The 25488-nt window shown below is 38.7% G+C and overlaps 4 protein-coding genes across 10 annotated transcripts; 2 read left to right on the top strand and 2 right to left on the bottom strand.

Moving 5' to 3' along the window:
- Positions 1 to 413: 413 nt before the first annotated feature.
- On the bottom strand, positions 414 to 4482 carry cbx5 (chromobox homolog 5 (HP1 alpha homolog, Drosophila)). Its single transcript, XM_019349900.2, has 5 exons — positions 4361 to 4482; positions 3643 to 3819; positions 3065 to 3290; positions 2746 to 2846; positions 414 to 2115 (listed from the first exon to the last, which is right to left on the bottom strand). The coding sequence occupies exons 2-5, from the start codon at positions 3771 to 3773 to the stop codon at positions 1974 to 1976; spliced, it is 600 nt and encodes a 199-aa protein (XP_019205445.1). The 5' UTR covers positions 3774 to 3819; positions 4361 to 4482; the 3' UTR covers positions 414 to 1973.
- A 545-nt stretch (positions 4483 to 5027) lies between these two features.
- On the top strand, positions 5028 to 7808 carry hnrnpa1b (heterogeneous nuclear ribonucleoprotein A1b). Its single transcript, XM_003448259.4, has 10 exons — positions 5028 to 5184; positions 5715 to 5831; positions 5944 to 6090; positions 6175 to 6385; positions 6477 to 6629; positions 6708 to 6761; positions 6852 to 6968; positions 7052 to 7183; positions 7267 to 7331; positions 7495 to 7808. Exons 1-9 carry the CDS (start codon positions 5170 to 5172, stop codon positions 7317 to 7319), a joined length of 999 nt encoding a protein of 332 aa, XP_003448307.1. The 5' UTR covers positions 5028 to 5169; the 3' UTR covers positions 7320 to 7331; positions 7495 to 7808.
- nfe2 (nuclear factor, erythroid 2) lies at positions 7649 to 13627 on the bottom strand. Of its 7 annotated transcripts, XM_019349898.2 has the most exons (5): positions 13491 to 13614; positions 13370 to 13395; positions 11762 to 11840; positions 11507 to 11644; positions 7649 to 10116 (listed from the first exon to the last, which is right to left on the bottom strand). In XM_019349898.2, exons 3-5 carry the CDS (start codon positions 11807 to 11809, stop codon positions 8836 to 8838), a joined length of 1467 nt encoding a protein of 488 aa, XP_019205443.1. In that variant the 5' UTR covers positions 11810 to 11840; positions 13370 to 13395; positions 13491 to 13614; the 3' UTR covers positions 7649 to 8835. The 7 variants fall into 7 exon arrangements, with proteins under 7 accessions (XP_019205443.1, XP_019205444.1, XP_025757378.1 ...); XM_019349899.2 differs by having other exon boundaries at positions 11507 to 11640; positions 13370 to 13627; XM_025901593.1 differs by having other exon boundaries at positions 13370 to 13625.
- A 5305-nt stretch (positions 13628 to 18932) lies between these two features.
- On the top strand, positions 18933 to 24638 carry copz1 (COPI coat complex subunit zeta 1). The gene is made up of 9 exons (XM_003448191.5): positions 18933 to 19088; positions 19556 to 19624; positions 21138 to 21219; positions 21307 to 21398; positions 22840 to 22895; positions 22988 to 23065; positions 23158 to 23209; positions 23289 to 23327; positions 23964 to 24638. Exons 1-9 carry the CDS (start codon positions 19071 to 19073, stop codon positions 24009 to 24011), a joined length of 534 nt encoding a protein of 177 aa, XP_003448239.1. The 5' UTR covers positions 18933 to 19070; the 3' UTR covers positions 24012 to 24638.
- Positions 24639 to 25488: the final 850 nt, after the last annotated feature.

The raw sequence follows: 25488 nt of genomic DNA, 5'->3' as shown, positions 1-25488 counted from the left end.
AAAAGCTGCATAAAAATCCATAAACACCTGTTTATGACTTGTTCATGTGAGCGACTTTAAGAGTTTGAACTGTGAATGACTTGCATAAAAATACCTTTACTTTTGGATTGCTATCGATTAACAGCACCATCTGCTGGGGAAGAGCAGCTATTGCTCTTGAAACATTTAACGGACAAAAAGTAGTTTCACTTTAAAAAGAAACAAGCCCATGTAATGATATCCATCATATATTATTTGGCCAAGATGATGATTTTCCTCTCTCAGATAGTAGGAAACTTCCTCATATTAAGTTACAGTTTACCTCCATAATAATTGTTATGAATTATGTTTTAGAAATTTCTAGTATTATTTTCTGACTTAAATGCTTTGTGAATGGAATTCACAATTCAGTCTAAAATAGAATCGACAGAAACTTTAACACTGAAAATGTTTATTAAAGGGTGCTACTGTACACATACTCATAACATTTCATTCACACAAGAAATAGTCTACATTTTAAAAATTCTGCACTGGCAAAAAGGAAGAGGGGAAAAAAAAATATTCAGGAACAGAATACTCTTCATTAAAGGAATCGACACCAAAAGGATAATCTAAGTTAATATCAAGGGACATGATTTGTGTATGGTACATATGAAAAGGGGAGAAGCGCACAGCCTTCATTCACAATGCCAATTAAAGCTAAAAACATTAATAAAAAAATAAAATAAAACAGATTTTATTCGGTAGACACGAAACATTTGGTCCCAAGAGTCCACGCTGGAGCACAACAGATCAAACTGCAAAACCGACATCCATCTTGTGTATAAAAGCTTGGAGGTGCTTTTCAGGTCCCAGAAAAAGAAAGGGGATTAAAAAAAAAATTATAATAATAAAAGAAATCTTAAGCTAAGAACAAATAGAGTCAACACAAGAGAACCCAGGATGTGACTAATTCAGTTCAAAACCTTCTTTAATGTTTGAAATTATGGCAATGTCAACCATTTAACATAAAAATCAAAACATGACTAACAACAACTATTAAAACCACAGGGTTGTCATAGGGATTGGTCACACATCCAAGGTTTACATTTTTTGGCCACAAGGTGGCAGACCCTAATGACAGGCATGAACCCTGGCTTCATTTTGCTTGGATACATAGTAGATTGTCAGACTTAACCCAAAAAACACTTATATATAAAAACAAAATATATAAAAAAAATACTGCGCATAATTGGTTTTACTGTCCTTTTGGTTAGCTGTTGATGTGGTAATGTATTCTGTCTAGACCGGTGTATTTGAACTTAAAACTAAAACTTTGTTATTAAAAAACAAAAACAAAACAAACCCACCACTACATTATGAAAAAAAAACTGAGTAAATCAATCCTGGCAGGCTTTACAGCAAGACAAATGAGAAATCTATGATATAGAAGTTTTTCCTTTTAAAAAGAAGCGATTATGCAGGCAGGAAAGTGCTGCGGTGACTGCTTCCTGACTTAAAACAATAAAAAAACCATTTCATCCTTGTGGTGTCAGCTGGGTTCTTAAAAAGAAGAGGTACACCGTTTATAGCAAATTAAAAGTTGTGAACCCACAATGGAACACACTCGGTGTTAACACAGCCTGTACCAACTCTGATTTTCAACACTAACATAATCGTATCCTGTAAGCACTAAAAGAATGTGTTAAAATATTTATTTTTTTTTATTTTAAAAGAAGGTAAAGAATACAAAGACAGAATAGTATAAACTCTCCCCAGTAGCATATCACCCATGTCATCTACAGCTTCTCCTCCTGAATGATGGATCCTTTTTAGTAGTCTGGGCCCGTGTGCTCCAATGAGGCTTGGATGGAGATAACACAGTGTCCAAAATTTGTGTGTGTCATTGCTGGACATGGTAAAAATTGAAGGTTGGGAGTTTAGGATGTGAAAAATGTCTGACTCAAGGTTGTCCCTGCAGTGAAGAGGTCCCGTTTTCTCCTGAGGCGATACACTCACGCACTGACAGCATCCTTCTCCTTCTTGTCACTGTCTTCATGCCAGGTGAGACGTTCCTCATAGAAGGCTATGACAATCTGTGGGCACTTATGATTGGCCTCCTTGGCGAGAACGAGATCAGCCTCATCAGAGTCTTTCCTGAAAAGAGAAAGTTTAAAATCACCGCTTGGGTTTGTGTCTTTGCACAACCAAGATATAATATCTCCATTTTCATAACACTTGCAGCATGCAAATTTGGTCCAACTTGTTAAAATGTAGCAAAAGATTTCACACATTACAGTAATTACATGGAGTGCATTTAAATTTAATCTGCTGCAAGTTATTATTAAAATTATAACTTAAAACAATTTAAAAAAAAAAAAAATGGACTGTGCAGGTTTCTGTGATAAATTAAACATTACTACAACTATTATCTGATATTAACCCTTAAATGGGGCTCAACCAAGCATGAGCAACAATGTACTACATTTAATCCCTCAAGATAATATGCAATTACATAAAGCTTTATGGTGTGGTTAAACATAGGCCAGCTAAGCTATAAATGCTGCTAAAGGCAATTTACAAATAGAAATATCAGAGTGTAAGAGCTGTCCTTTAAAAAGAATTATGTCAGTACAGCTGCATATAGTAGAAGAACTGCCTGAATCTGGGGCAAAAGGTCATCTGTATGGTTGTGCATGTAAGAAGATTTCTACCATTAGATGCATTTATTGATCGATTTCACACAAAAACTAAAGGCAAAATTAAATCAAGACTTTCAGAACCTACCACTTCATAAGAAACATGAGGTCTCCACATGAGTCTGTTGCTCCAATGATCTTCTCCGGCTCAAGTCCTCTCTCAAAACCGCGTGCGACAAGAATGTCATCCTGAAAGACCCCAAACAAAATTACTTTAGAAATCTGGATTTTGTATTAAACTCTTGAATTTACACCAGCTGTCTTTAAATGTAAACAGTTTCAGTTTCCACACACTTTAGATATAAATGCGTTGTGCTACCTAAATGTCAAGTAAAAGAAAAGGAAGCTAAATGCGGCACATTTCAAGATATAGACATCCTGCTTCTGCAGCAAAAAATAGTTCTTACCTCTTTTTTCTTCTTGGGCTTACTTCCACCTTCCTCGTCATCGTCAGAGCTCCTCTTCTTTGAGCTGCTGGAATCTTTGGCGCGTCCAGAGGACGCCGTGTTTGATTTGCTGGCCCCACTGCTTGGTGTGGAGGTCCCACCACTGCTTTTCTTGTAGGTCTTCATGAATTCTGCAATAAGCTCAGGGCAATCCAAGTTTTTCTCTGGTTCCCATGTGTTGTGCTTGCTGAGAAAGAGCACAGAGTAGAAAACTCAGTGCAGCCTTAATGCACCAGTTCGGATTGGAAACTGCAAGATATGCTAAAAAATTTGAGATCTTGCAATGTTTAAAACATTGTAATCTAATGGTACTTCCGTGGTCATTACTGTCCTTTAGATGGCAGAGCATCTGTGTCTAAGAGAGCTGTTCTGTTGTGCACTGGGTGCATCTTGTACCCGAGTGTTAGGTTTTAGAAATCTCCAATAACCTACTCCAAAATGTGACCAACTGTTTACAACATTTAATTTTAATAAAGATGCAAAAGAGTTTTGACTATGGAGCTTAGGACCGTGGTGAGTACATTTATTTAATTACTTACTCCGAGTATCCCTTCCACTTTAGGAAGAATTCAACCCTTCCTTTCACCACCCTCCTGTCCAGCACTTTTTCCACAACATATTCTTCCTCATCAGAGGATGAAGACTCTTCTCCGCGAGACTTTTTGCCCATGGTAAAGTTTGGTGCTTAACACAACGCGGTTGCAGGTGACACTTCCCTGTTTAGAAAGAACGGAGAAGCTCACGTTAAAGATATTTGAGTTTTGATCGCTCTCCCACTAGTTCTAGTTAATAAAAACGCATCATTTTAAAAATAATAATAATAATAATAATGGCTACACAGCCACATCACAATCGCAAAGCATCCACAAGTTACAGATCGGTAACACTTTAACATTAGCTAATTAGCCGCCGCTAGCAAGATGGCTATCATATTTCAGCGAGAGGCATAATATCGTCATCGCTTGTTTAATTGCAACATGGAACGTTAAAAAGGCCAACTAAACAGTGCAGCTAAACATCCTGATCGCCATCTACTCGTTAAAACGGTGAAAAGTCGGTCACTGTTACTACTAAAACGTGCAAGTAGCAAGGACGACGGCTACTAGCTGAACGGTGCTAGCAGCAAAGCAAAGGAAAACTTGCTACAGCAGGTAGCCTGCAAGCAACCGCTAAATCGAGCTAAACAACTATGCTATCAAACCATGCGCCCATATCTACAGCACCATGAAACTCGACATTGCAAGAATAGTGTCTTACTCTTCTGGAGGTTCCAACCGTCGATCTGTACCCGTCAAACCCTGTCTTTGTGGACGAGCAGCGAGGCCAACCTTTCAGCTACTTTAACAGCTAGCCTCACACACACACAAAAGGTGCTGTGCGCAAAAAAAAAAAGCGCGCGTTAAAAGCGCACAATAACTGACCCCGCCCCTCGGTCAGCTGATGATCAACAGATAAAGTGGTTGAATGTGCTTCTACCATGTTTTTAAGTTTATTCTGTAACAATTTGGAATATTTTTTGTATTAATACGTGCACACTCTGTATAGAAAATATTTTTTCTTTGATAAGGTGTGTATGTTAATGTGGGAGGTAGGGCTATTGCTGTACAAGGCAGCTGTGCTTCCGCCCACAAATCGAAAACAGAATCATTTACGGTTCGTATGATGTTTAATCTGAAGAAAATGCCCGTCTTCCTTGTGTTTTCCAGGAAAATAACTTACCGAGCTGTGCAGACTGTATGCTTACTGACTTAAAGGCGTTATACACGATAGACACGATACCTTCTTGAAGTTTTCCCTTTCACATACAACAACCATAATCCATTTTTTCATTGTCGTCATTGTACACCAGGTGATTGGACGCTGGTAATGATTGATTCTACATAGCCCAATCAAGATCGAATCACTGCGGACGACAAACTGCAGCGGGAATAGCTGTCCAATTGCTGTGCGACAGGGGCGTTACCGTTGCTATTTATTGTACTGTTGACTAGCAGGCTACACTCGTCTGACGCAGATCTCGGCTCTTCGCTTGTTACACAACACGTCTTCAAGACTAAAGCTGCAACATGTCGAGAGAGAGTGTGAGTACTGGGCTCGGGAGTACTTATCTGTTATTGTATACGTTGTTTTATGTTAGGGAAGGTAGGATATGAAGTTGCTGCATGCTTTTTATTCTTAGTACAGTCTCCGGTTTGGGTCGTAGCTGCAGTAGCTTTCCTGCATTGTAACGCCGCCATTTTATAGCAGCCAGGCCTCGTGGCCTTTTGTTCTTGCAGATGAGCTGCAGTGGAAATTTAGGACTTTAAATCAACATTTACGATGGAAAATTGCGCTTAAATGCTACAGGCATTTAAATCACGACCGACTCTGATCTATAACTACTTCTAAAACTTGACCTATTCGCTGGTCTTCCAGCGGTTTTGCTAACGTTAATGGCGGCGGTGTGTCCCTCCTCCACACGCCCTGAATTTTAATAAGGGGCGCAGGGAAGGATGTATGTACACGGTGAACAGCGTTAATTACTACCCGATTTAAAGTGATTGTGGTATTACATTAAAGCCGACATTGGAGCAGCTAATCAGATGTTATCGCATTGCTTTCTGTTGTATAGGTCCCACGTGAGCCGGAGCAGCTCCGCAAGCTGTTCATCGGAGGCTTGAGCTTCGAGACGACAGACGAAAGCCTGCGTGCTCATTTTGAGCAATGGGGGACCCTTACAGACTGCGTGGTAAGTCGTTTCATTAAGGATGTAGTCTTGTTTGAGCAGTCACGATTTTGCAAGAATGTAGAGCATGTTGGTACCCTGTGTATGAGCTGATCCAAAAGCACTCTTCTTTCAGGTCATGAGGGACCCCAACAGCAAGCGATCCAGGGGTTTTGGCTTTGTAACATATTCATCAGTGCAGGAAGTTGATGCTGCCATGTCAGCCCGTCCCCATAAGGTCGATGGAAGAGTGGTAGAGCCGAAACGAGCGGTTTCCAGGGAGGTGTGTAACAACTGGATGAGGTGCAATTGTTCTTGCATTCAAAAGGCGCATAGTGATTACAATAACAAATATCTTTGATTCCAGGACTCAAACCGGCCAGGAGCCCACATAACTGTGAAAAAGATCTTTGTTGGAGGCATCAAAGAAGATACAGAGGAGTCACACCTGAGGGATTATTTCCAGCAGTTTGGCAAAATAGAAGTCATTGATATCATGACTGACCGCAACACTGGGAAGAAGAGGGGCTTTGCCTTTGTTACGTTTGATGACCACGATTCAGTTGATAGGATTGTCAGTAAGTACAGAAGTTGACTTTTCCCTAGCTGCATGTTTTGTCAGAATTTTGATTGTTGGCTAGCTTGTTTACAAAAAATCGCTTTCCACAGTCCAGAAATACCACACTATCAACTCTCACAACTGTGAGGTGAGGAAGGCCCTCACAAAGCAGGAAATGCAGAGTGCGGGAATGGGTATGGGAATGAGAGGAGGTCGCAACACTGGTGGCAGGCCCTACGATTACGACAGGGGCTTCAATCAAGGTATGGCTTATTTTGTTGATGGTGGAGTGATTGATTGTTATACTATGTGATAGCAAACCTTGTGTTTATCCTATTTAGGTGGCAGAGGGCGATATGGAGATGGTCCTTACAATTGCAACGGAAGTGATGGTGGTGAGCATGGTTTTGTTGTGTCTTCCTATTTTCTTTGCTTTTTTTTTTTTAAACTCTACAGTATATTTTAAGGCTGTCTTATATATTTAGGCTATGGAGGCGGACCTGGTGGTCCTGGTGGCTATAATGGAGGTAACCGTGGTTACAACCAGGGCTACAACCAGGGTGGTGGATATGGAGGAAATGGTTATGACAGCAATGGTTATGGTAAGATAATGCCATTTCACTGCCTTTTACTAGAACTAGAACTTGCTCGAGGTTGACCAATGTTATAAACTCTGTAATCGCAGGCAATTGTGGTGGTGGTGGAGGCGGCGGTGGCGGCAATAACTACAACAACATGGGCCACTACGACCCCCAGGCCTCTAACTTTGGCCCCATGAAGGGCAACTTTGGTGGCGGCGGCGGCGGCAGGAACTTTGGTATGAGTTCCCAGACTTCACAAGTAAATGCGTTTATTGTACGCTGGCCTCGTGTAGGTTTATACTTTGTTTTTTGCTTCCAGGTGGATACGGAGGCTCAAACAACAGTGGCTATGGACGTCCAGGACGATTTTAAAATGAGAAAGTGGTAAGAGCTTGAGAGCATGCCTTAAGAGTCTTTTAATGTAAAACAACAGCTTGTGGTGAGCAGGGAATCATTGAGTGCAGATAACCTTTAAACAAATTCACTCTGGATGTCAGGTCACAAAGTCAGTGCACAGTTAACAATGTTGTTCCGTATTGTTCAACAGGACTGAGTACTTAGGAGAGGAGAGCAAGGAGAGGAGAGCAAGCGAAGTGACAGGGCAACTGCAGGTTTACCTCCTAAATCTGCTCAGCCTATGAGTTGTGGCAGGTTACAGCTGCTGCAAGAAGAGATGTACAGTAGATAAATCATGGAGGGCCTTCATTTAAACATTTTGTGTTATGTTTTTCTCTTTTTTTTCGTCAATTGTGTTAATGGAAAGCAAGCATTCCAATGAGGTTTTGTGTAGATCTTTAAGTCTGGTTTTTATTTGTAACTGCATCAAATCAAGCTGAAATAAACACCTTTCAGTTTTTTTAACAGTCTCGTTAGCCTTTTCAGTGGTTTTGGGAAAGGGAGGGTTTACTATTAGGTGAAAATGGGTCGAGCCATATACATCACAAGGTGGCCGGGGAAAGTCAATATCCGTGTCTCCTACATGCTGCCTCAGGTCAGCGCATATGCAATACTGGTTAAGGGGCGGGCAAAGAAATGGTGCGCAAATGCCATCATCAGAAAGCCCATCACTTTGGTACAAGCTCTGCCCTGATTTCTGCAAAGATCACCTGGAGAATGCTAGCTTACATGCAAAGTCTATGAGGCTAGCCATGGAAGCAAGCTGAGGGAGAGAAGTAGCAAAACCATCGCCAGGATCATTGAAGCAGGGGAGAGTGAGAACAGAGGCCTGAGTCTAGCAGGCAGCAGCTACCAAAAGGCTTAAGTGCTGTTTGTAGGTAAGACCAGACTTCTCAACTACTGATGGTATATCTTGCATTTTGTCATGTAGCTGGTAGTGAGATATGTAGCCCAGTAATAATTAAGTTTTATGACCATTCTACTTTTTGACTTAATTTGGCCTCCAATTGTGCATTGAGGCCCAACATACTGCATGCTATGAAATGAGCAAATATTTTATATTTTTGGGTTATTGTTTTATTTATAGTATTTCTCCTTTGTAGGTAACTACATGGACCCCAAAACCTGGCTTCATTTCTGTGACAATGGTTTTTGACAGGTAAAAATCATTACTTGTTTGTATTTTTAGTTTTTTTAAATTTGAATTAATATGGTTTTCCCTTCTCCCCACAGGTTGGCTGAAAATTCATGCTGGTGCTCAAAATATTTTAAGAAGACTGCTGTGCAGTTTTAATTTTTTATAAACTTTTTTTAATAAAGTGTTTGTATAAAAACAAATCTCTGGTTTCATTCATTAACTGAACATGAAAAGTGTCCATTTATACATTTATGAAGCTTAACATGATTCTTTTGACAACTTCCTGCATGAATCAGTCAAAGTGGCACAATCGGGTAGAATGTTCTCCAGAGTAAAGAAATTATACCCAGTTCTTCAGCATTGCTCTCTCTTCTGCATTGTGTGAGGTACCAGATAAATTTTACCATCGGGTGTCTGCTGTAGAGAATATTCATCTATCGAGTATGGTTGTCCATCTTCATCTCGTAAATGAGAAAATACTTGCGTGTAAAGATCTGTAAGACGACATTTAATGAATGCCAAGCTGCGCTGGAACTCTAGCCTTTCTTGTGCCAGGTGTTCCCTTTGGGCCTGCAGCTGATTCAGTTCCCTTTCAAGGTGAATTATGCTCTCGAGCTTCCTCTTCCTGCAGTTTTGAGCTGCGACCTTGTTCTTCCCCCTTCGTCTAATGTCTCTGACCAGTGCTAGTTGAGCATCTGTCAGAGTATACTGTGTCAGGAGCTCATTGAAGTCATCGACAGGTAGATTGATAATCTTATCCATGGGGAAGGGGATCTTCAAAGCTATGGCCCGCCGCTCATCTCTACTCAGGGGAGGGGTCGAGATGCTTCCTTGGGGTTTTGTGTACATGTTAAGGTGTGAGCTCCCTCTGCTGGACATTGCAGAATCATTGTATAGGTCACTCAAGGCTGCAGCCGAACCCTGGTGTTTCATTGATCGAGGAGTTGGAGTACTCGGCGGTGGCTGAGATAAAATGGGTTGGGCTGAAAAATAAGATGGATGTGCACCTGAGTGTAAATATGAGTGAGTATGACTCTGATAATCCGCTGAGTAATGGAGGTGAGATCTTCTTGTGTGCTCAGTCATGCCGTCTGGTTCGCCATCACTATATGCCATTCCTATGTCTATGCTTTGGTAACCTGGTGCACCGCCAACAGGATTATCTGGAGAGGCCAAAGGTGGACTGGAACCCAGTGACAGACCAGAGTCAGACTCCAGATCATCACCGGAGCGAGTGTGTGCATTTTGTCCATGTACAGTCCACTGCATGTGCCCACGTAGTCCCTGAGTGAGACACGCATTGGTTCTCCTGTGCCCTTGATTGACACCTGACATATTTGTTTGCTCCCTAAGGGGCACAAAAGATTGCTGTGGGTGAGAGGAAATTGCGAGCATTCTCTGATTGAGCTGAGGTTCAGAGTTTCCATACACTGTTTCTGTGGAGGTGCCTAGACGATGACAGGTAGGCACCTCTTCGGAATAAAATCCATTGTAAGTGTTGGCGGTTCTCAGCTCACAAGCAGCGGGGGGCTCTGAATGAGGCTGAGCCATCCCATACTCTCCCACAGAAGCCATGGGCTCCATGGTTTGGTACTGTGTTGTCTCATAGGAGTTTTCAGGAGGGACTTCGAACTCCTGTAAGAGAAACACCCACTCATGACTGACAGGTACAAAGATATGTCACACTCACAACAGATAAATGACTAAAACCAATTAAATTTAAATAAGACCCCATGAGATAATCATTGCATGTTTTTTTTTTTTTTTAAGTTTATCTGGTTTGCTCTACAAGAAAGTTTGCCCCCACTTCAACCTACCACCCATAGAATATGAAGGGCTCTTAAAGATGTGATCAGGTTCCAACTGGAAACAGAACGGCTATTGTGCAGCACAGGGGGCCACTAGCAATACACAGCACGCCCCCTTTCACAATCCTCCTATCCTGCCATCACTCAAGTAGACCATTGTTGCCCATCTCACCTGGATGTATATTAGTTTTTCAACAAGTGTCACATGAAATTTGTTCAAACAAAGATATTCTGTCATCTATGAATCACATTAGTCCTACTTCCAACTAGACACAGGGAATAATGTCTGTGTGTTACAAAGAGAAAAGATGCACACTTGTTCCTGCAGTGAGATGTGCAAATATAAAGGGGTTTTTTTTTACATTGTTCAATTTTTATTTTCTTAACCCACTGAGTTGCAGTGGAATCCTTATATTGCTTACAACACAACCTCAACAAAATATATTTCCCTTCCTCGGAGCTAAACAGCTGGCAGAGGATTTTTTTCATTGAAGCAGCACTTTCTCCAAATAAACCTTTGGTAACTGTGGCCAAAGAGCTCAATTTGAATTCATCTTTTCACAGCACCTGTTTTAAGAAGAACTCTTTTCCATAATGCTCTGTACATTATAGACACTGAGTTGAGACAGTGTGATGAGGTTCCTTCCTGATGACTCTGCAAAGGCCCTGTTTCAAGCACTGTATAGTGTAATGCTGCACCACCACTCCTGCAACAGCTAAACTTGCACCCTCTTCAGAGTCATACGGGAATTTTGTACTCAGTAGAAGAGGCGTTCTAGCAGAAAATTTTCACATCCTCTTTATTGCTCTACCTTTCACAGCTACTGTAAATCCCTAAACACAGCTGTGGGCTTGACTTCCTCTGACATCTTTGTAGCTTTCTGCTTGTAGGCACTTAATAGCCCGTACTGTTAAATGTTACGGTTTGAGTTTGTATCAGTTACAGCTTAACAAATAAGTGAACTTGACAGGTCTTTTCACTTTAACACAACCAATTAATAAGAGGAGATAATCAAAGCATAATAATGTGACAGTTTGTGTATATCATGTCCTCATTTATTTATTTATTTAGCGATTGATTTATCAAAATTAAACCTGAAACTCGATGATAATGTAACATAAAAAATTGTGATGATGAAATCTACATCTGCAATGGGTAAAGTAAAATTTAGCATTGTTTTTTATAGTGCTCCCAGTGTATTTGGTACTATAGGTACCTGCAGCTCTGTGATGGCCATCAACTCCTGCCAAGCCACATCCATCTCTGTGTCCTGAGGAGCTCCATGAGATCTCACTCCAGGGAAATTAGCTGGCATGGGCACTCCCCCACACAACTTGCCTGATGTAGCTGCTACCTTTTAGAAAAAGAATTTCTTATTTGCTATGTGGATTTAAAAAATATATATATTTATATCAATGTATCTATTTTACATGTTGAGGTTTGTGTTTTCATGCCTCGTAGACAGACCTACCTCACAGGTTCTCCTCAGAGGGAGAACATAGTTGGCTGTGGAACACATTCAGGAGACGCTTTTGTTGCAAAAATTAAACCTGGCAGAGACAGACAAGAGCATGCCATGAAAAAAATATTACACTGAAAAAGAAGGAAATTCAGGAAAAAAACACCAACAACGCATTTACTCCTTTGACTCATGTGTATAGGCGAACTGTTTATTCATACCACTCCTTCAAATACAAATTCCCAATATGCACATATGTGCTAAACAGATGACTGTTGGGGTGTTGTACAGGTTCTGTTGGGCTACATAAAAGGTTCAGTTCAGTTGAGATGACTCCTCCCATCAGCTGTCTCAGGGTGCAGCTATGCCTACTGCTGATAAGACAATCTGCGGGAAAACAGCGTGCTCTATAAAAGTAACGGGGGCCTGGTGGCTGCTTTGGAAGTGTTGGTGCAGGGCTAACATGTTTCCAGTAATGGTTCTCTTAACTCTTTGAATTAGGATAGACAGCATTGTGGTTATTTTTTTATGTTTCTTAGCTGTTTGCTTAGTCATTCAAAACCCAGTTAGGGTTCTGAATGGGACATCGCTTCTGTTATAGTCTATATTTGTTGACTGAGACTTTTTATATAACAATCTTTATCTTTGGTGACCCTGTTAAAAACACAAATACTGAAATTATAGTGGGAATATTCCTTTACACTGTGGTTGATGACTTAAGGCTTTTTTTGTGGGCGAAAATTATGATCATCATCTTATTTCATCATTACAGTGGAAAGGTCATTTTTATAAATAAAAAAATAAGTATTTGTGAGCAAGCAGGGGTTTTTTCATCAATTAAACAAAGACGTGAGATCCTCACATCCTCACATCCTTATAGAAAGTGGTCAGGGAATTTATACTACTAATTAAAATGAAATAATTTAAAATGAAAAAAAGTTAGGCTGTGTCTGAGGTACCGCAGATCACAGTTTATTTCTTTTAGATATAGCCTTTGAAGGATCTGCAATTCCCTGCATTAAATAATTTTACTTAGATAGTCCAAATGTGATATAATCTCATAGTTTTTTTTCTTCATCTGCTGGACTTTTCAAGTTTCATTTTCCATTTTTTTTATTTGAATGAAACATCTAATAAAGTGTTTCTGACCTCCAAAATCAAACCACATGCATTTAACATGCAAAAAAAAAATGTTTTGAGAGTCGGAGTAAGTCTGTTTGCAATTGCGTAAATGTCCTGCAACATGGAATTATAACTATCGTATTCTGCTTTATCCAGTTCTGTGTTGGTGGTGAGTTGCTTAAGGCTCCTTCATGTACTGAAGGAGTTTAAAGTCAAGATTAAGAACTAAATGAAAAGCAAAAATATTACCTAAAATGTCAAAAACATAAAGTCTAATAAAAAAAACTTTATTTTACTGTAAATGTATTCCTTATTGCTTCAATGAATGTTAGTTTTACCATTAGTTCAATACTCTCACAGCATTTTTTTATGTTAGGCTTTTTATAAGATGGCAAAAAATATAAGTAGGAATATTACAGCCTCCAAACATCGCTATTAAAAAGCGTTAAAAAAGCAAAGTCTAACAAATCAACAAAAGGAAGATATGAATGAACATACCTGAGCAACATTCTCTGCGTCTTCAGCTGGTGATGAGTTTGAAAAAAAATCAGATGTGAAGCACAATCCTGAAATTAGAGGCAAGAAAAGTACTGAGTGCTGCTGCTGCGGTGTTACTCACTTTTAACAGATCACAAGAACTAAAACACATGAGGCCTCCCGCTCTATCTCTTATTCAACTGTGAGTCTCTCTTTCTGTTCAGCTACACATACAGCCACCGGCATAAATGGGATGGCTCAGTGCAGACAAACGCAATCTTCCTGTAAAGCACCCACACCACAATTTTTTGCACTCTTGTATCCTTAATAGCACACTTGCACCCCAACCTCCAAATTTCCCTTTTGCCCACATGACAAACCACAAACCAACAGTCTGGCACATAACACGGCAATCATTCTGTCAGTCCACAGTGAAGTAGGTAGATGTTTACAAATATATATCTAAAAAATGTAAGCAATTCTGATTCTAATTGTGTAATGACAATACACATAAAAGGATCCGATTAAACAACTAAATGTGAGAGAAAAACTAGCCGTATGATTATCTCTGTCCAGGCCAAACCGTACAAGAACAATGTCCCTTCAAATCCTCCCAAAGGAAAGGTATGAGGAGTGTGATGTGGAGCACCTGGAGTCAGAGCCGGCATTGCAGTGAGGGCCCTGTTCAAGCAGGGGTGGGCTTGAAGGCAGGATTGAGACTTAGTTTAGCAGAGATGGAATGCACACCCTCCAACAGGTAAGAAAGACTACATTGTTCCTCTATCTGGCAGAGCAACCGCCAAGGGAGAGAGAGGAGCAGGGGGAGAATGGAGGGGAGCGTGTCTTACATAGCAAGTGACCATTACAATCCTTAACAAAAAATCCCCTCATTGCCCTGATCTGCAGCGCTGTGAACAGTGAATTCACAAAGGCTGTGTGTTATAGAGAAACTGCCCCATTGTGCAAAACTTTTCACACAATTCCCGATGATAGAGATTCATCGTGTTGTAGAGTAATTCATATTTATAGTGTTGTTGTGTGTGTACAGCACTGGCAGCCTCACAGTGACAATGATGATTTTGGAACCAATCTGGGCCATATTAAATATTTGGCATCTTTCTTTCTCTGTTGCAGACCCCTTGCCGCGCACATTGTGTACAACACAATGGTTAGATTCATTCGTTCATCGATGGCACCAAACCATTTGAAGCTGTTATTTCAGCTTCTGTGTCAGACGCATATGTTAATACTTTGTATAGGATTCAAGTATTTGTTAAAGCAAGCAGAAGTAAACACGTGCTTGGAGAACTGCTCGCAGAATTTCTCAGAAATGTGAATCTGAAAACAGATGTCACAATCATTTCTTTCCTCGAATTGTAGTCGCTGAATTAACTTGTTAAACAGAAAGCGGGAAAACACACACACACACGCGCACACGCACGTCTATCATCGTACTAAAGATTTGAAATGAAAATGAAAATTTTACACATCTGCACAAACATTCAGACAAAAGTTGTAAATGTGATGATAACTAAGTTTGAGTTATTTAACGTAACATTAAATATACATTGATGGGCTACAGTTACAAATTTCATTCAGCTGTACATTCACAAGCTTTGGGAACGTGGATGGTTTTGTATGGCCCAATATAATATCACATCCCACTGAGACATAAATCACAGTGTTTTCTCTGTCATTGTTCTAAGATGGAAAAACTAGGTGGCTGACTAAGTCAAGAAAGGTGAATGTCTACCAGGAATCAAAGAAGGGACTTCCCAACCCAAGTTCCTAGCACCCAGCCCCTGACTCAACCACTGCCACAGCATGCCAAAGAGCACCCTGTTATTACTGCAACCACAGTGGTTTTGAATCTGGACACAGTTCCCAGGTCAACGCCCACATTCCCTGTTTGTGTTTGTTTGCTTCAATTAGTCTTTGACATCTCTGCTTTCCAGCTTGCCTGAACCTTTCATGGCTGTCAGAGTTTACTTATTGTGTAGCTCAGTGCTCCAAACAACTGTGCTTCAAAAACAGGCCAGAGGTGCTGGCTGGGAACTGCCCACGGTTGAGTCGCTCAGGCTTAGATTTGCTTCATGTGCGTTACGTTTTGTATTGACGCTAATCTGAAATTATTTGTCTGCTGTTCTTTCCGTGGTAATTAAAATGTTCATTAAAAATTAAGGAATTGTGGTATCTTTGGTTTTGTTGTAGTATCCAAAAAGCTTTAGCAAACATGAGTGGGAAAAACCGCCTCATGACCAAAAAAAAGGAAAAAAAAAATGGATGTGTGCAATGGGTTGTGGTATCAAAAGGGGAATATTTTTGGAGTCAGCTTCTGGGAAGGGAAAAAAATAGAGAGGGCAGTTTAAGTTTTTTCTTTTTTTAAATTGATTATGGAAAAAAAAAACTAAAAAGCTAAAAATTACAAAAGGGGTGACATGTATAAGGTAATGTGCGCAGCCGTTAGTGGGAATATGCAGATCGGTATCTGACTGAAAATGCAATCCATCTTATAGCACATTGTTAAACAGGTATCGCTGATACCGACGTGGCAGACAGAATGAAAAAATGTGCACGAAAGTTGAAAGATTAATAATCGTTTTGGAAATTAACTGGAAGTGCAGTGGTCTGTCGTTCACACAGCATCAGTAGCAATGTTTGTCACGATGGTCACACATTACCAGACATAAGAAAGAGAAAATGAGGAACCTGAACATGCAGCATCATTCTTCTGAATGTCTCAATAGTGCCTGTGCTTATCTCAAGATGTTCAGATAAAGATAATGTTTTGCAACAACAGTATTGCGTTTCTTGTTATTTACTGAGAGCCCCTTTTATTTTTGTGCAAGCGTGTTTCTCAAAAAAAGTTGACATGCCCTGTACAGTGTGAACTAACAGTGAATGCAATGAGTTGCAATTTTTGTACACCCTATATTTGACTGAAAACGTTACAAAAACGACATAGTTTCAAGTACTAAACCCGAGATATGTTACTGCTGAAGAATACAAAGCAACGCTTTTCCAAAAATATCTCGACGGGGCCATGTATACAACGGTGTTGCATCACCGGTCTCTTCAAGAAATTCTTCAAGCCCTTGGGAACGGAGGGGATGAATTGCTTTTCTATTCTTACTTCATATATGATTCCATTTGCTCAATTGCTTGGAGCCTCCTTTGTGTTATTCTTTGTTTAATAATACAGTAAGTATTTTATGCGCCATGTATGGACAAGCAGGCCAGTTTAGCAACTGTACTCTTTTACTATGGAGCCATGCTTTTGTAATAGTTGCTGAATGTGATTTGGCATTGTTTTGCTGAAATAAACAAGACGTACCTGAAAAACGGAGCTGCACTGGCAGTATATCTTTCTCCAAAACCTGCATATATCAATTAGCATTAATTGCTTTCACAGAAGTGCAAATGCTGGCTTTTGAACTGTGTGCTGATAACAAGCAGAAAGAACATGGTGCACATTGCTGTTTCTGGATTTTTGTTTGTTTTGTTTTGTTTTTTCTTTGAATGGTAGTATGTTAACTTCCATTTTTGGATGCACAGCAAGCTAACTTTACTGGAAATGTTTTTTCAAAAGTCTCCCCAAGCTCATCCAGTGATATCCACTGCAGAATTTCATTTTTAATATTGGCCTTTCTCTGAGTTTTCTGACTCTTTTATATGATCTCTACCATGGTAGAAGATGAGATATACAAGTTCTTAAACAAAAGAAATTCTCAAACTGTTAAAGCAAATGCCTACTGTGTTGAATCCATCTCCAGTTTTCATCTTAAACACTTAGACTCTCTGGGAGCATCTTCTATGTTGCTTACTTATTACCAATCTGTGTGAGATGTGAGATATTCCACCTGTTTTTAAAAAATAAGCATAAGAGCATTTTTTATTTTTAACTTCTAATATGTTGTCACCAGAGTATTTTAATTCATTATAATGTTTAAATTGGTTGCAATTGTCTTTTTATTTAGGCATCACATTCCTTTGGAAACAGGTTATGTATTCTATTGGCCAATGTGCTCTTGACAATGAAAGTCAAGTCTGGTTGGTAATGCAAACACATATTGGAGGGGGGGGGGTGCAGGGAAAGGAGGATGTTGGTTGGCGGAAGCTCTGTTTTACACCGATAAAAGGAGCACTTGATTCATAGGAAGGGAACTGCTAACTGCTGTGGTTGCTGGCATGTTGTGGTGAGAGGGAAACAGCCCATACTATTAAAATACTTCACTTTTACATAATGCAATGTTATTATTTTCTAGTTTTAATCTTTTAAGTAAAAAAACACTGCTGATAATATTAAAAAAAAATAAGGTAAATACTTGATGAAACTCAAAAAAAGCTCCTGAAGAGAGATTATTAGCTATCAGTTTCCTCACATCATGCTTTTCCAGTGCAGACTTTATTATTTAGGATCTTTTCATGACAGAGTAGTGGTGTACATGTTTAATACCACTTACTTTTTGTAATAATCGATCCAGTTCTTTTTTAGGTAAACCGAATCAATACCATATGCCATCCAGAAAACTTACAGTCATTATATACAGTAGGTATTTTGTTTCTGTTTATTCATTGTATGTGTTGATTCATCATTCAACTTTCAGAAATCAGTCAGCTTTGCCAGTCATCGTCACCACTGTGATGCTTTTTAAACACAAAAAAGAATAAAAATAAGTTTAACTTTGTGATGAGATGGCATGACAATATCAGGCGATATTTTAACCTTTTAGTATGAGCTAGTTCAAGGCAGTATACAGTTTCCTCTCTGGTCAAGGCAATTTTGAAATCGTAGTGGCTAAATTTGTGCAAGCATACTGCAGTGTTGCAACATTTCATAGTTTCCCACAGTCCTCTTGTGAACACGCATAAGAATAGTTGGTATCTCCTCACAATACACGTTCTGCAGTTAAATAATGGCTGGACATTATTTGCTTTCCAGTGATATTTGAAGCCCAAAAATATCCTACAGTAAGGCCAAACAATGATGTAATTTATGGAGTTAGATAGAGGGAAATCCCCATCTGCCTGTGTTTCCAAATGCTTCCCAGAAGTGGGAACTAAGATAATTGGAGTTGGTTAAATGTAGGAGGATACTGAAAAAAGATGTTGATGAGTACGAGCAAGCTAAAATGGCTTGTAAAACGAGAGATTTCTGGTTACCACTAAGTCCTACAAAAACAGCAACCACCTTTAGTCATTAGGTTTAATTACAGTAAGCTCTGCAGGGATGTGAACTCTAAAATAAACATCCTGACTTACACGTGTTTTTTTTAAGAAGTTCATACGAGCTACTAAAGGCATTTACATGTTTGGATTTACGGTTTCAACCACGAATGAATTTAGGTTTTATTGTAAGTCTAATGGGGTTAGTAATCTTCATATTTTACACAGTAACAAGATACAGTCCGAAATTACAGTAATAAAGTTAGTTAATAACTTGTTTAGCTTTACGTTTGGGCCATTAAAAGGTTCAGACTTTCCCGACTTAAAAGGCAAATGTGTTATAACTACAGGCGAGTCTGAAAGTACTTCTTTATTAACCACATCGCTTTTGAGTTTCAGCTCTTTTGTGGCTGCTTGCTCTGCAGTGAACTGATCTTTGCCCTGCACGCACAACATACGGCACTGCGTCAGCCAATAGGAAAGAGACTCATTTACTGTACGTAATACGTAGCCTAATGCTGCTAGCCCGGTAGCTGGTTTGCTAACAGGAAAGAAGATGGATTCTCCCATACTGGTAATGTTAGCCCATTTATTTATTTCTGACGATGTAAAAGCCACGAGCGTTACCTCGTTAGTACTTCACATAAGTATTTACTAGCAAAATGTTTCTCGCAGTTTTGTGTTGTAGAGTCATTTAGAGAGCAGTCGAATAAACTCAATGCTAACTACAGTGAACGGGTTGGCCGTGTTAGCTAAGGAGCTAGCATCTAAAGTTAGCTCGTATGCGTTTGTTGATGATGTGGAACTGTCATGTCTCCTTCACGATTTGGTGATTAAGAAGTCTTTTAAATAACATTTAGACTGATTTTGTGACGCCAGTCGACACCCAATTTATTCAACTTACTTGCACGTCCACCGTCGCCTTTTTGATAGTTCATGTTTATTATTTAACATACGAGTTGCCACATATTTAAAGAATTATTAAGGTGAATTCGTTCCTGTGTAGGATAAAACAATGCCTAACGTGTGCTGTCTTCACAGGAACCTTCCTTATACACGGTGAAAGCTGTTCTCATTCTGGACAACGATGGAGACCGGCTTTACGCCAAGGTATGAATTTCAGACATCTGTGACATCATGTTACTTCGTTATTATTAACGCCGGTGACATGCCAAAAAGTGATCTTCTGCGAAACTGTGAATACTGGACAAAAATCATTGCTGATATTTAAACGCTTGTAAATTAATTATTGGCCTATAATCTGTCAAACTCTTGTGAATGGTATCAAGTCATTTTAAGCCTGAAAGAAAATTGTCGTCACAAGGTAATTTACCTGTGGTCAAAATGTACTATTTTCACTACAGGCTGTTTACCAAAGTAAGCAATGATATTAAACATTAAAAAAACACCGGAAGTCACTGTTTGACACAACAGGTCTCTGGAGCCAGAGCATGTCTGGAGGTGGTCACCCCCTGCCTGAAATATGATTGCTCCCCCACCAATGATATTGGACTACAGTACTGTTAATCTTGCAGTGCCCAATACCGTGGAAGCATGTATAGAAGCAGTAGTAATGTAACATTTACTTGAGTACTTTAGTTTAGGGTTTAAAGTATTTGTACTTAATTTAAGCATTGCTCTATCATGCTACTGCTCTTACGCTAATAAATTTTGGATGCAATTATTAGAATTTCTACCCTTTATTTTTTAAGCTTTAGTTTGTAATTGTTTTGCAGGTTAATTGCATTATTATAGATCAAGTGGTACTGCAATATATAGGTAATTAAAATCAATAGCTTGAACATTAAAGAGATACATATGAATGTCAATGGATCCATAATTATGATCCAGTGGTACAGATATAGTACTGTTAATGATTTTGAAAAGTGCTATTCAACATAATGAATATGCTTACTTTATGTTTTATGAATATATTTTTATTATACAGTTCATGCAGTATAAGCTACTTAATTATTATTATAAGTTTTACTTTATAAAAAGTCTAAATACTTTTTTTCACGTTGCGAAAGGATTATCCAACACAAAGGTATAATTAAAGTTTTGCACAGCACTACTTTATCCATAATAATTATGTTACAGGACACAGGGTTGCACATTAGCCTGAAAGTCACCCAATGTTTTGGGGGGTTTTTTGCCAATTTTCTGCACTAATTTTAATTCTGATTAAATATTCTGAGTTTGTGCAGAGGGGCCCACAGGAACTTGAAGAAAAATCATAGAAACACTCTTGCTCTGAAGTTAATTTTCAGTTAATAAACCTCTTTTTGCCACCCAAAAACCCCCCACCAAAAAAACAAAAACACTCTGCCTGATTCTGTAAATGCTCACATAGCTACATTAAACACAAAATTCAACCCATAACAAATGCTGTATTTTTTCCTGATTAAAAATTATGTGCTCAAACAGCTCCCAGTTACTTTAGAAAAGTGTAAACCTTTAAAATGTGTATGACTCACTATTGTCTCGTTTTCTCATTTTGGGTTGATTGTTTGCAAGAAAATGACATCCTCTACCATCATCTAATAATACAAATGAAAACTAGTGAAAATTATGTAACCTTTAGACTAATATCTAAATATGACTTAATTTCTAATTTCTGCAGTATTATGATGACACATACCCAACAGTGAAGGAGCAGAAGGCATTTGAGAAGAACATATTCAACAAAACACACAGAACAGACAGTAAGCAATCTTTACACTGTTAAAAACAGTTACTTTGCCTCAATACATACCTAATATCGAGCATGGTTGTTTTTTGTGCCTCTTTAGGTGAAATAGCACTACTTGAAGGCCTCACTGTTGTCTACAAGAGCAATATAGACCTCTTCTTTTACGTGATTGGAAGTTCACATGAAAATGAGGTAAGTTTAATTTTAGTTTTTGTAATGAACCCTTTTTAAGTAGGAGTTGAAACTTGCTTATGTTGTGCTGAGGAAAGTGACAGCACATGCCGAATATGGATCCTGCCTCATCATCCAGTCTGTGAGAGCCTGAGAAATGGTGTGAATCACAGTACATGAGCAAGTTTTGACTAGTATTGTTTTGCACTTGGAACATTATAATTGCACTAAACCACATAAGAAGTTTTCACAAGTAAAGTCCAGAAAATGCCAGGTGAGGCCTGTGAAAAAGCTGCCCGTTCTCACACGTGGCAGACAACTGGAAATAAACAGAGTCATTTGGTTCCTCATTACTTGAAACATTTCTAAAACCACGCATGGAAAAAATGTCTTAATTAACAAACAAAAAAAACAGGGGTGGGGGGTGGGGGCTTTTGAAAAACACAGAAACTAACTGAAAAAATTGTGTTTGCTTACAAAGCTAACTAAATTAAACTTAAAAAAGTCATCTTTACTCTTAAAGGTAGTCAAATTTTATTAACATTTATTAACTTATTAATATTGTAATATTAATAAGTTAACAACTTATTAATATTACAATACAATAGTACTCTTTAAATCTTACCCCTAAATAATAAATATTACCCCTGAATAATATCATAATTATTATTATTATTATTATTATTATTATTATTATTTAATCTTTTAATTGTACTTATTTTTTATTATTAAACTGATAAACAAACCTGAAGATTTACAAACCAAAAGAACTACATTGAATAGATAGACTGGAAACTAACTCAAACTAAATTGAATTGAAAATAAAAATGAAATAAAAATTAAAACTAATGAAAAATATAAAAGTTTAATAACTGACACAGACTTCAGTATGTAACCTGGTGGGTAAAGATCGGCTGATGACATGATCTTTGCATTCTCTTGTGCGCTTCGTTGGGTAGAAAAGTTGAGGGCTACAGCACATGTGTGAGGCTGAGCCTTAATTTGCCTGTTCATTCTGTTGTTCAGCTTTTGTTATACAGTAAATTATTTAATTTTAAGTTTTTCACTCCCTCCAACTTGGTGTCAGGATTATTTGATTAGCTGAGAACTGAACTGTCTTCCCCCCCCATATGTAACTTTGTATTTGTCTTAGCGAATAGAATTTTAAAGCAAATTGTAGAAGCATATAATTTGTTATCATGATTTGGCTATAAGCTGCTTTTCAAATGTTTTAAAATAGTATTTTGTGTCCCTGACTTTTCTCATACAATATATGCGACTCTAGCAAATAAGTCTACCAATATAAACCAATATAAATTAAAAAAACAGTTGAACCGTTCTTTAGTAATGAATCAAGTGTTTTATCCTCAATAAAAAGTGGCTTTTATTTGTAAACTTTGCTGTAATTTAAGAACTGGTTATATAGTGCACTGATTCTAATGTGTTCTTTTATTTTCAACAGCTCATGCTTATGGCTGTTCTAAATTGCCTTTTTGATTCTCTCAGTCAGATGTTGAGGTATGTTTTTGCAGCAGTTATTTACAAACATACAAACTTTTTTAAGGCACATTTTTTTTCACTAAAATTAATGTGTATACTTTTAACTGCAGAAAAAATGTTGAGAGGAGAGCTTTGTTGGAGAATATGGAGGGACTCTTCTTGGCTGTGGATGAAATTGTAGATGGAGGGTGAGTAAAACTAAAGCGGCCTGATAATTCTGATTCTTGTAAGTCATCTTTTAGAGTTTTACATCACTTTGTCTCCTGTGCTTTTCCCGCAGGGTGATCTTAGAGAGTGACCCACAGCAAGTTGTGCATCGTGTGGCTCTTAGAGTAAGTTCCTCTCTGAAACGTTCAGTGAATTTTGACATCGGTTGTTTCAGCTGCTAAAGTAATGTAATTGTTCTTGTAGGGTGATGATGTGCCTTTGACGGAGCAGACAGTCACCCAGGTGAGAACAACATTCAAACTCTGATCTTCTCTCTCCCATAAAGTTTTAAGGCTCCATCAGTTTATTGACTGTTAAAACTAATTTCTTCAAAACCTGCAAATGCAAGGTCATTGCACTCATTCTCATCCATGCTCGCATTTTGCATTGTGTCATATGAACGTCAGGGTACATGACTACTCATTTGTTCAGTGGTGAGGTGCTAGGTAGCCAGCGGTGGTTCCTGTCTTTTAGCTCTTACATGAGTGTCTGTGTGTGTGAGCTCTTCTTGATTAATGCTGTCATTTAAGAGGCCTGAGACTGGCTACTACCACCCCTCCTTTGGCCATGATTAATAGCTGTGCCCAGTCCCCATGCTTTATGGTTATGATTCGGCTTTCCTTCAGTGGATTAAGATGATTAATGAGGTCTTGCATATTTTCCTTCATTTATATCACTTGCTCATCATTTTTTTTTCTCAGGATTTTAACTTTATTTTAATCATGGTTACTTTATCTTCCTTGGTCGTGCCACTTGTGTTTTTCTTTTACTTTTATTTGGTACTGTTTCTCCTAAGGGTAGCCGTTCTTTTCTGGGCCGGTAGAGTTGGACTTTAGTCAATGTGATTTGTTTGGTCAAGCTTATTTTTTTTTTCCACAGGTACTTCAGTCTGCCAAAGAACAGATCAAGTGGTCCCTTCTGCGATAAGAGTCATGGCTGCACCAGAATACCATCGAGCCACTATACAGCCAAGATTTCACAGCACTGATCTACATATTCCTTTTCCTCTGATTTCCACTCCTTCAGTCAACGCTGTGAGGAGTACTGACGGCTGGTTCAGTCACACTCCCAGGACTACTACTTGACAAAGTTTCATTTTCTGTTTTTTTTCTTGCATTTTCTTTCTTGCACAGGCGTTGTTTAACATACTCAACGTGGGGATAAGATGTGCTGTACATTCCAGTAATGGTTGTCCTGTTTTTATTTCTGTTATGTTTTTTTTTCTTTTGTCTTCATCAAAGAAGCTGGTTGTTTATTAAAACCGTATACAGATGTAAAATGTTAATAAACACCATCATAGCTTGTGACAACATTCCACGTGTCTCCTTACAATAACAGTTGTGTCATTCAGGACTGCATCCTTCCACCTCCTCCACATTACTGTAAAAACAATCCAGTCATTTTCTGTCCCTTTCATTTACGTGGGTGTTGTGATTAAAGTTTGTACAAGTATTACTGTAGTCATTAAGTTCTGTATGGGATCTTCCATCAGCATATACAGTTAATAAATATCTGACACTGGCATGGGAAAAGCCATGATGTGTCCAAACACTACCTGTTTGTGTGGTGTGGCTTTAATATTAGTTTGTACTCTGTTGTTGCACATAGACTAAGAGTCGTGAACTGTTTGTTAACATTCATTATTCTGTTATTGAAAAATGTTCACATCTTCAAGTTTAGCTTGCTTTTAACAGCTTCTGCATTTCAGAATTGAACATTTTAAGTGTTCTTTGTTCTTCAACACCTAAATACATAACAGAAGCTCAAGGGCTCCATCTCCTGGTGTTGGCAACAAAGTGCAAAAATACTGTAAACGGGAGGAGACTCATCCATGCAGGTCTGATGTGGAACTTGCATAGTACTCAGTACTGTGACATGAGATAAGTTTTATGGAGAAACCCTTGATTCATTTCTTTACTACTGAGAGCTGCTATGTGCACCGTGAATTGTGTGCGTCCATGTATGTACCCCCCCCACCGCCTTCATATGCTGAGCTTGTGCTCATTTGAATGCAAATGAAGGAAACCCCCCAGAGAGGAATGGGTGTGAGTATAGGCACTAGATCATATTGGTACCTGATGCATATTACAAGAAAATGATATATCTGCATTCTTCCAGCGAGGTATTCCCATATGTTCCTATTCTGATCTTTTCAAAGTACTCTTTGTGAGCAGAGATTTGTGTTGGCTGTGCTGAAAACAGTTATATCCATGTCTAATCCAAACCACGTTTGGTAGCAGGCCTTATTAGAGTCTCTTCTCTCCTCATCCTTTAGATTACATAAATTATCCTGAAGCTCTTTGCATGCTGTGACAGGTCTCAGGTCATCGAGCTACTGTTTGTAGCCTTTTTCACAAGCTGTCATATGTAAGAAGCTTGCCAATGTTTCTGCTATGGATATCTA

The sequence above is a fragment of the Oreochromis niloticus genome, linkage group LG20, assembly GCF_001858045.2.
Source record: "Oreochromis niloticus isolate F11D_XX linkage group LG20, O_niloticus_UMD_NMBU, whole genome shotgun sequence".
NCBI classification, from domain to species: domain Eukaryota; kingdom Metazoa; phylum Chordata; class Actinopteri; order Cichliformes; family Cichlidae; genus Oreochromis; species Oreochromis niloticus.
The sequence above is the reverse complement of the archived record's forward strand: the minus strand, read 5'-3'. Positions and strand labels throughout refer to the sequence as shown.

Coding starts and splice junctions, on each gene's coding strand:
- cbx5 (XM_019349900.2), bottom strand. CDS start 3,773: ATGGGCAAAAAGTCTCGCGGAGAAGAGTCTTCATCCTCTGATGAGGAA. Junction 3,291..3,642: donor AAGTGGAAGGGATACTCGGA/GTAAGTAATTAA, acceptor GCTCTTTCTCAG/CAAGCACAACACATGGGAAC. Junction 2,847..3,064: donor AGCCCAAGAAGAAAAAAGAG/GTAAGAACTATT, acceptor GGGGTCTTTCAG/GATGACATTCTTGTCGCACG.
- hnrnpa1b (XM_003448259.4), top strand. Junction 6,762..6,851: donor TTGCAACGGAAGTGATGGTG/GTGAGCATGGTT, acceptor TTATATATTTAG/GCTATGGAGGCGGACCTGGT. Junction 7,184..7,266: donor CGGCGGCGGCAGGAACTTTG/GTATGAGTTCCC, acceptor TTTTGCTTCCAG/GTGGATACGGAGGCTCAAAC.
- nfe2 (XM_025901593.1), bottom strand. CDS start 11,809: ATGTGTTCCACAGCCAACTATGTTCTCCCTCTGAGGAGAACCTGTGAG. Junction 11,645..11,761: donor CTCTGAGGAGAACCTGTGAG/GTAGGTCTGTCT, acceptor TTTTTCTAAAAG/GTAGCAGCTACATCAGGCAA. Junction 10,117..11,506: donor TGGCCATCACAGAGCTGCAG/GTACCTATAGTA, acceptor TTTCTCTTACAG/GAGTTCGAAGTCCCTCCTGA.
- copz1 (XM_003448191.5), top strand. Junction 19,625..21,137: donor GAGACCGGCTTTACGCCAAG/GTATGAATTTCA, acceptor TAATTTCTGCAG/TATTATGATGACACATACCC. Junction 23,066..23,157: donor GATGAAATTGTAGATGGAGG/GTGAGTAAAACT, acceptor CTTTTCCCGCAG/GGTGATCTTAGAGAGTGACC.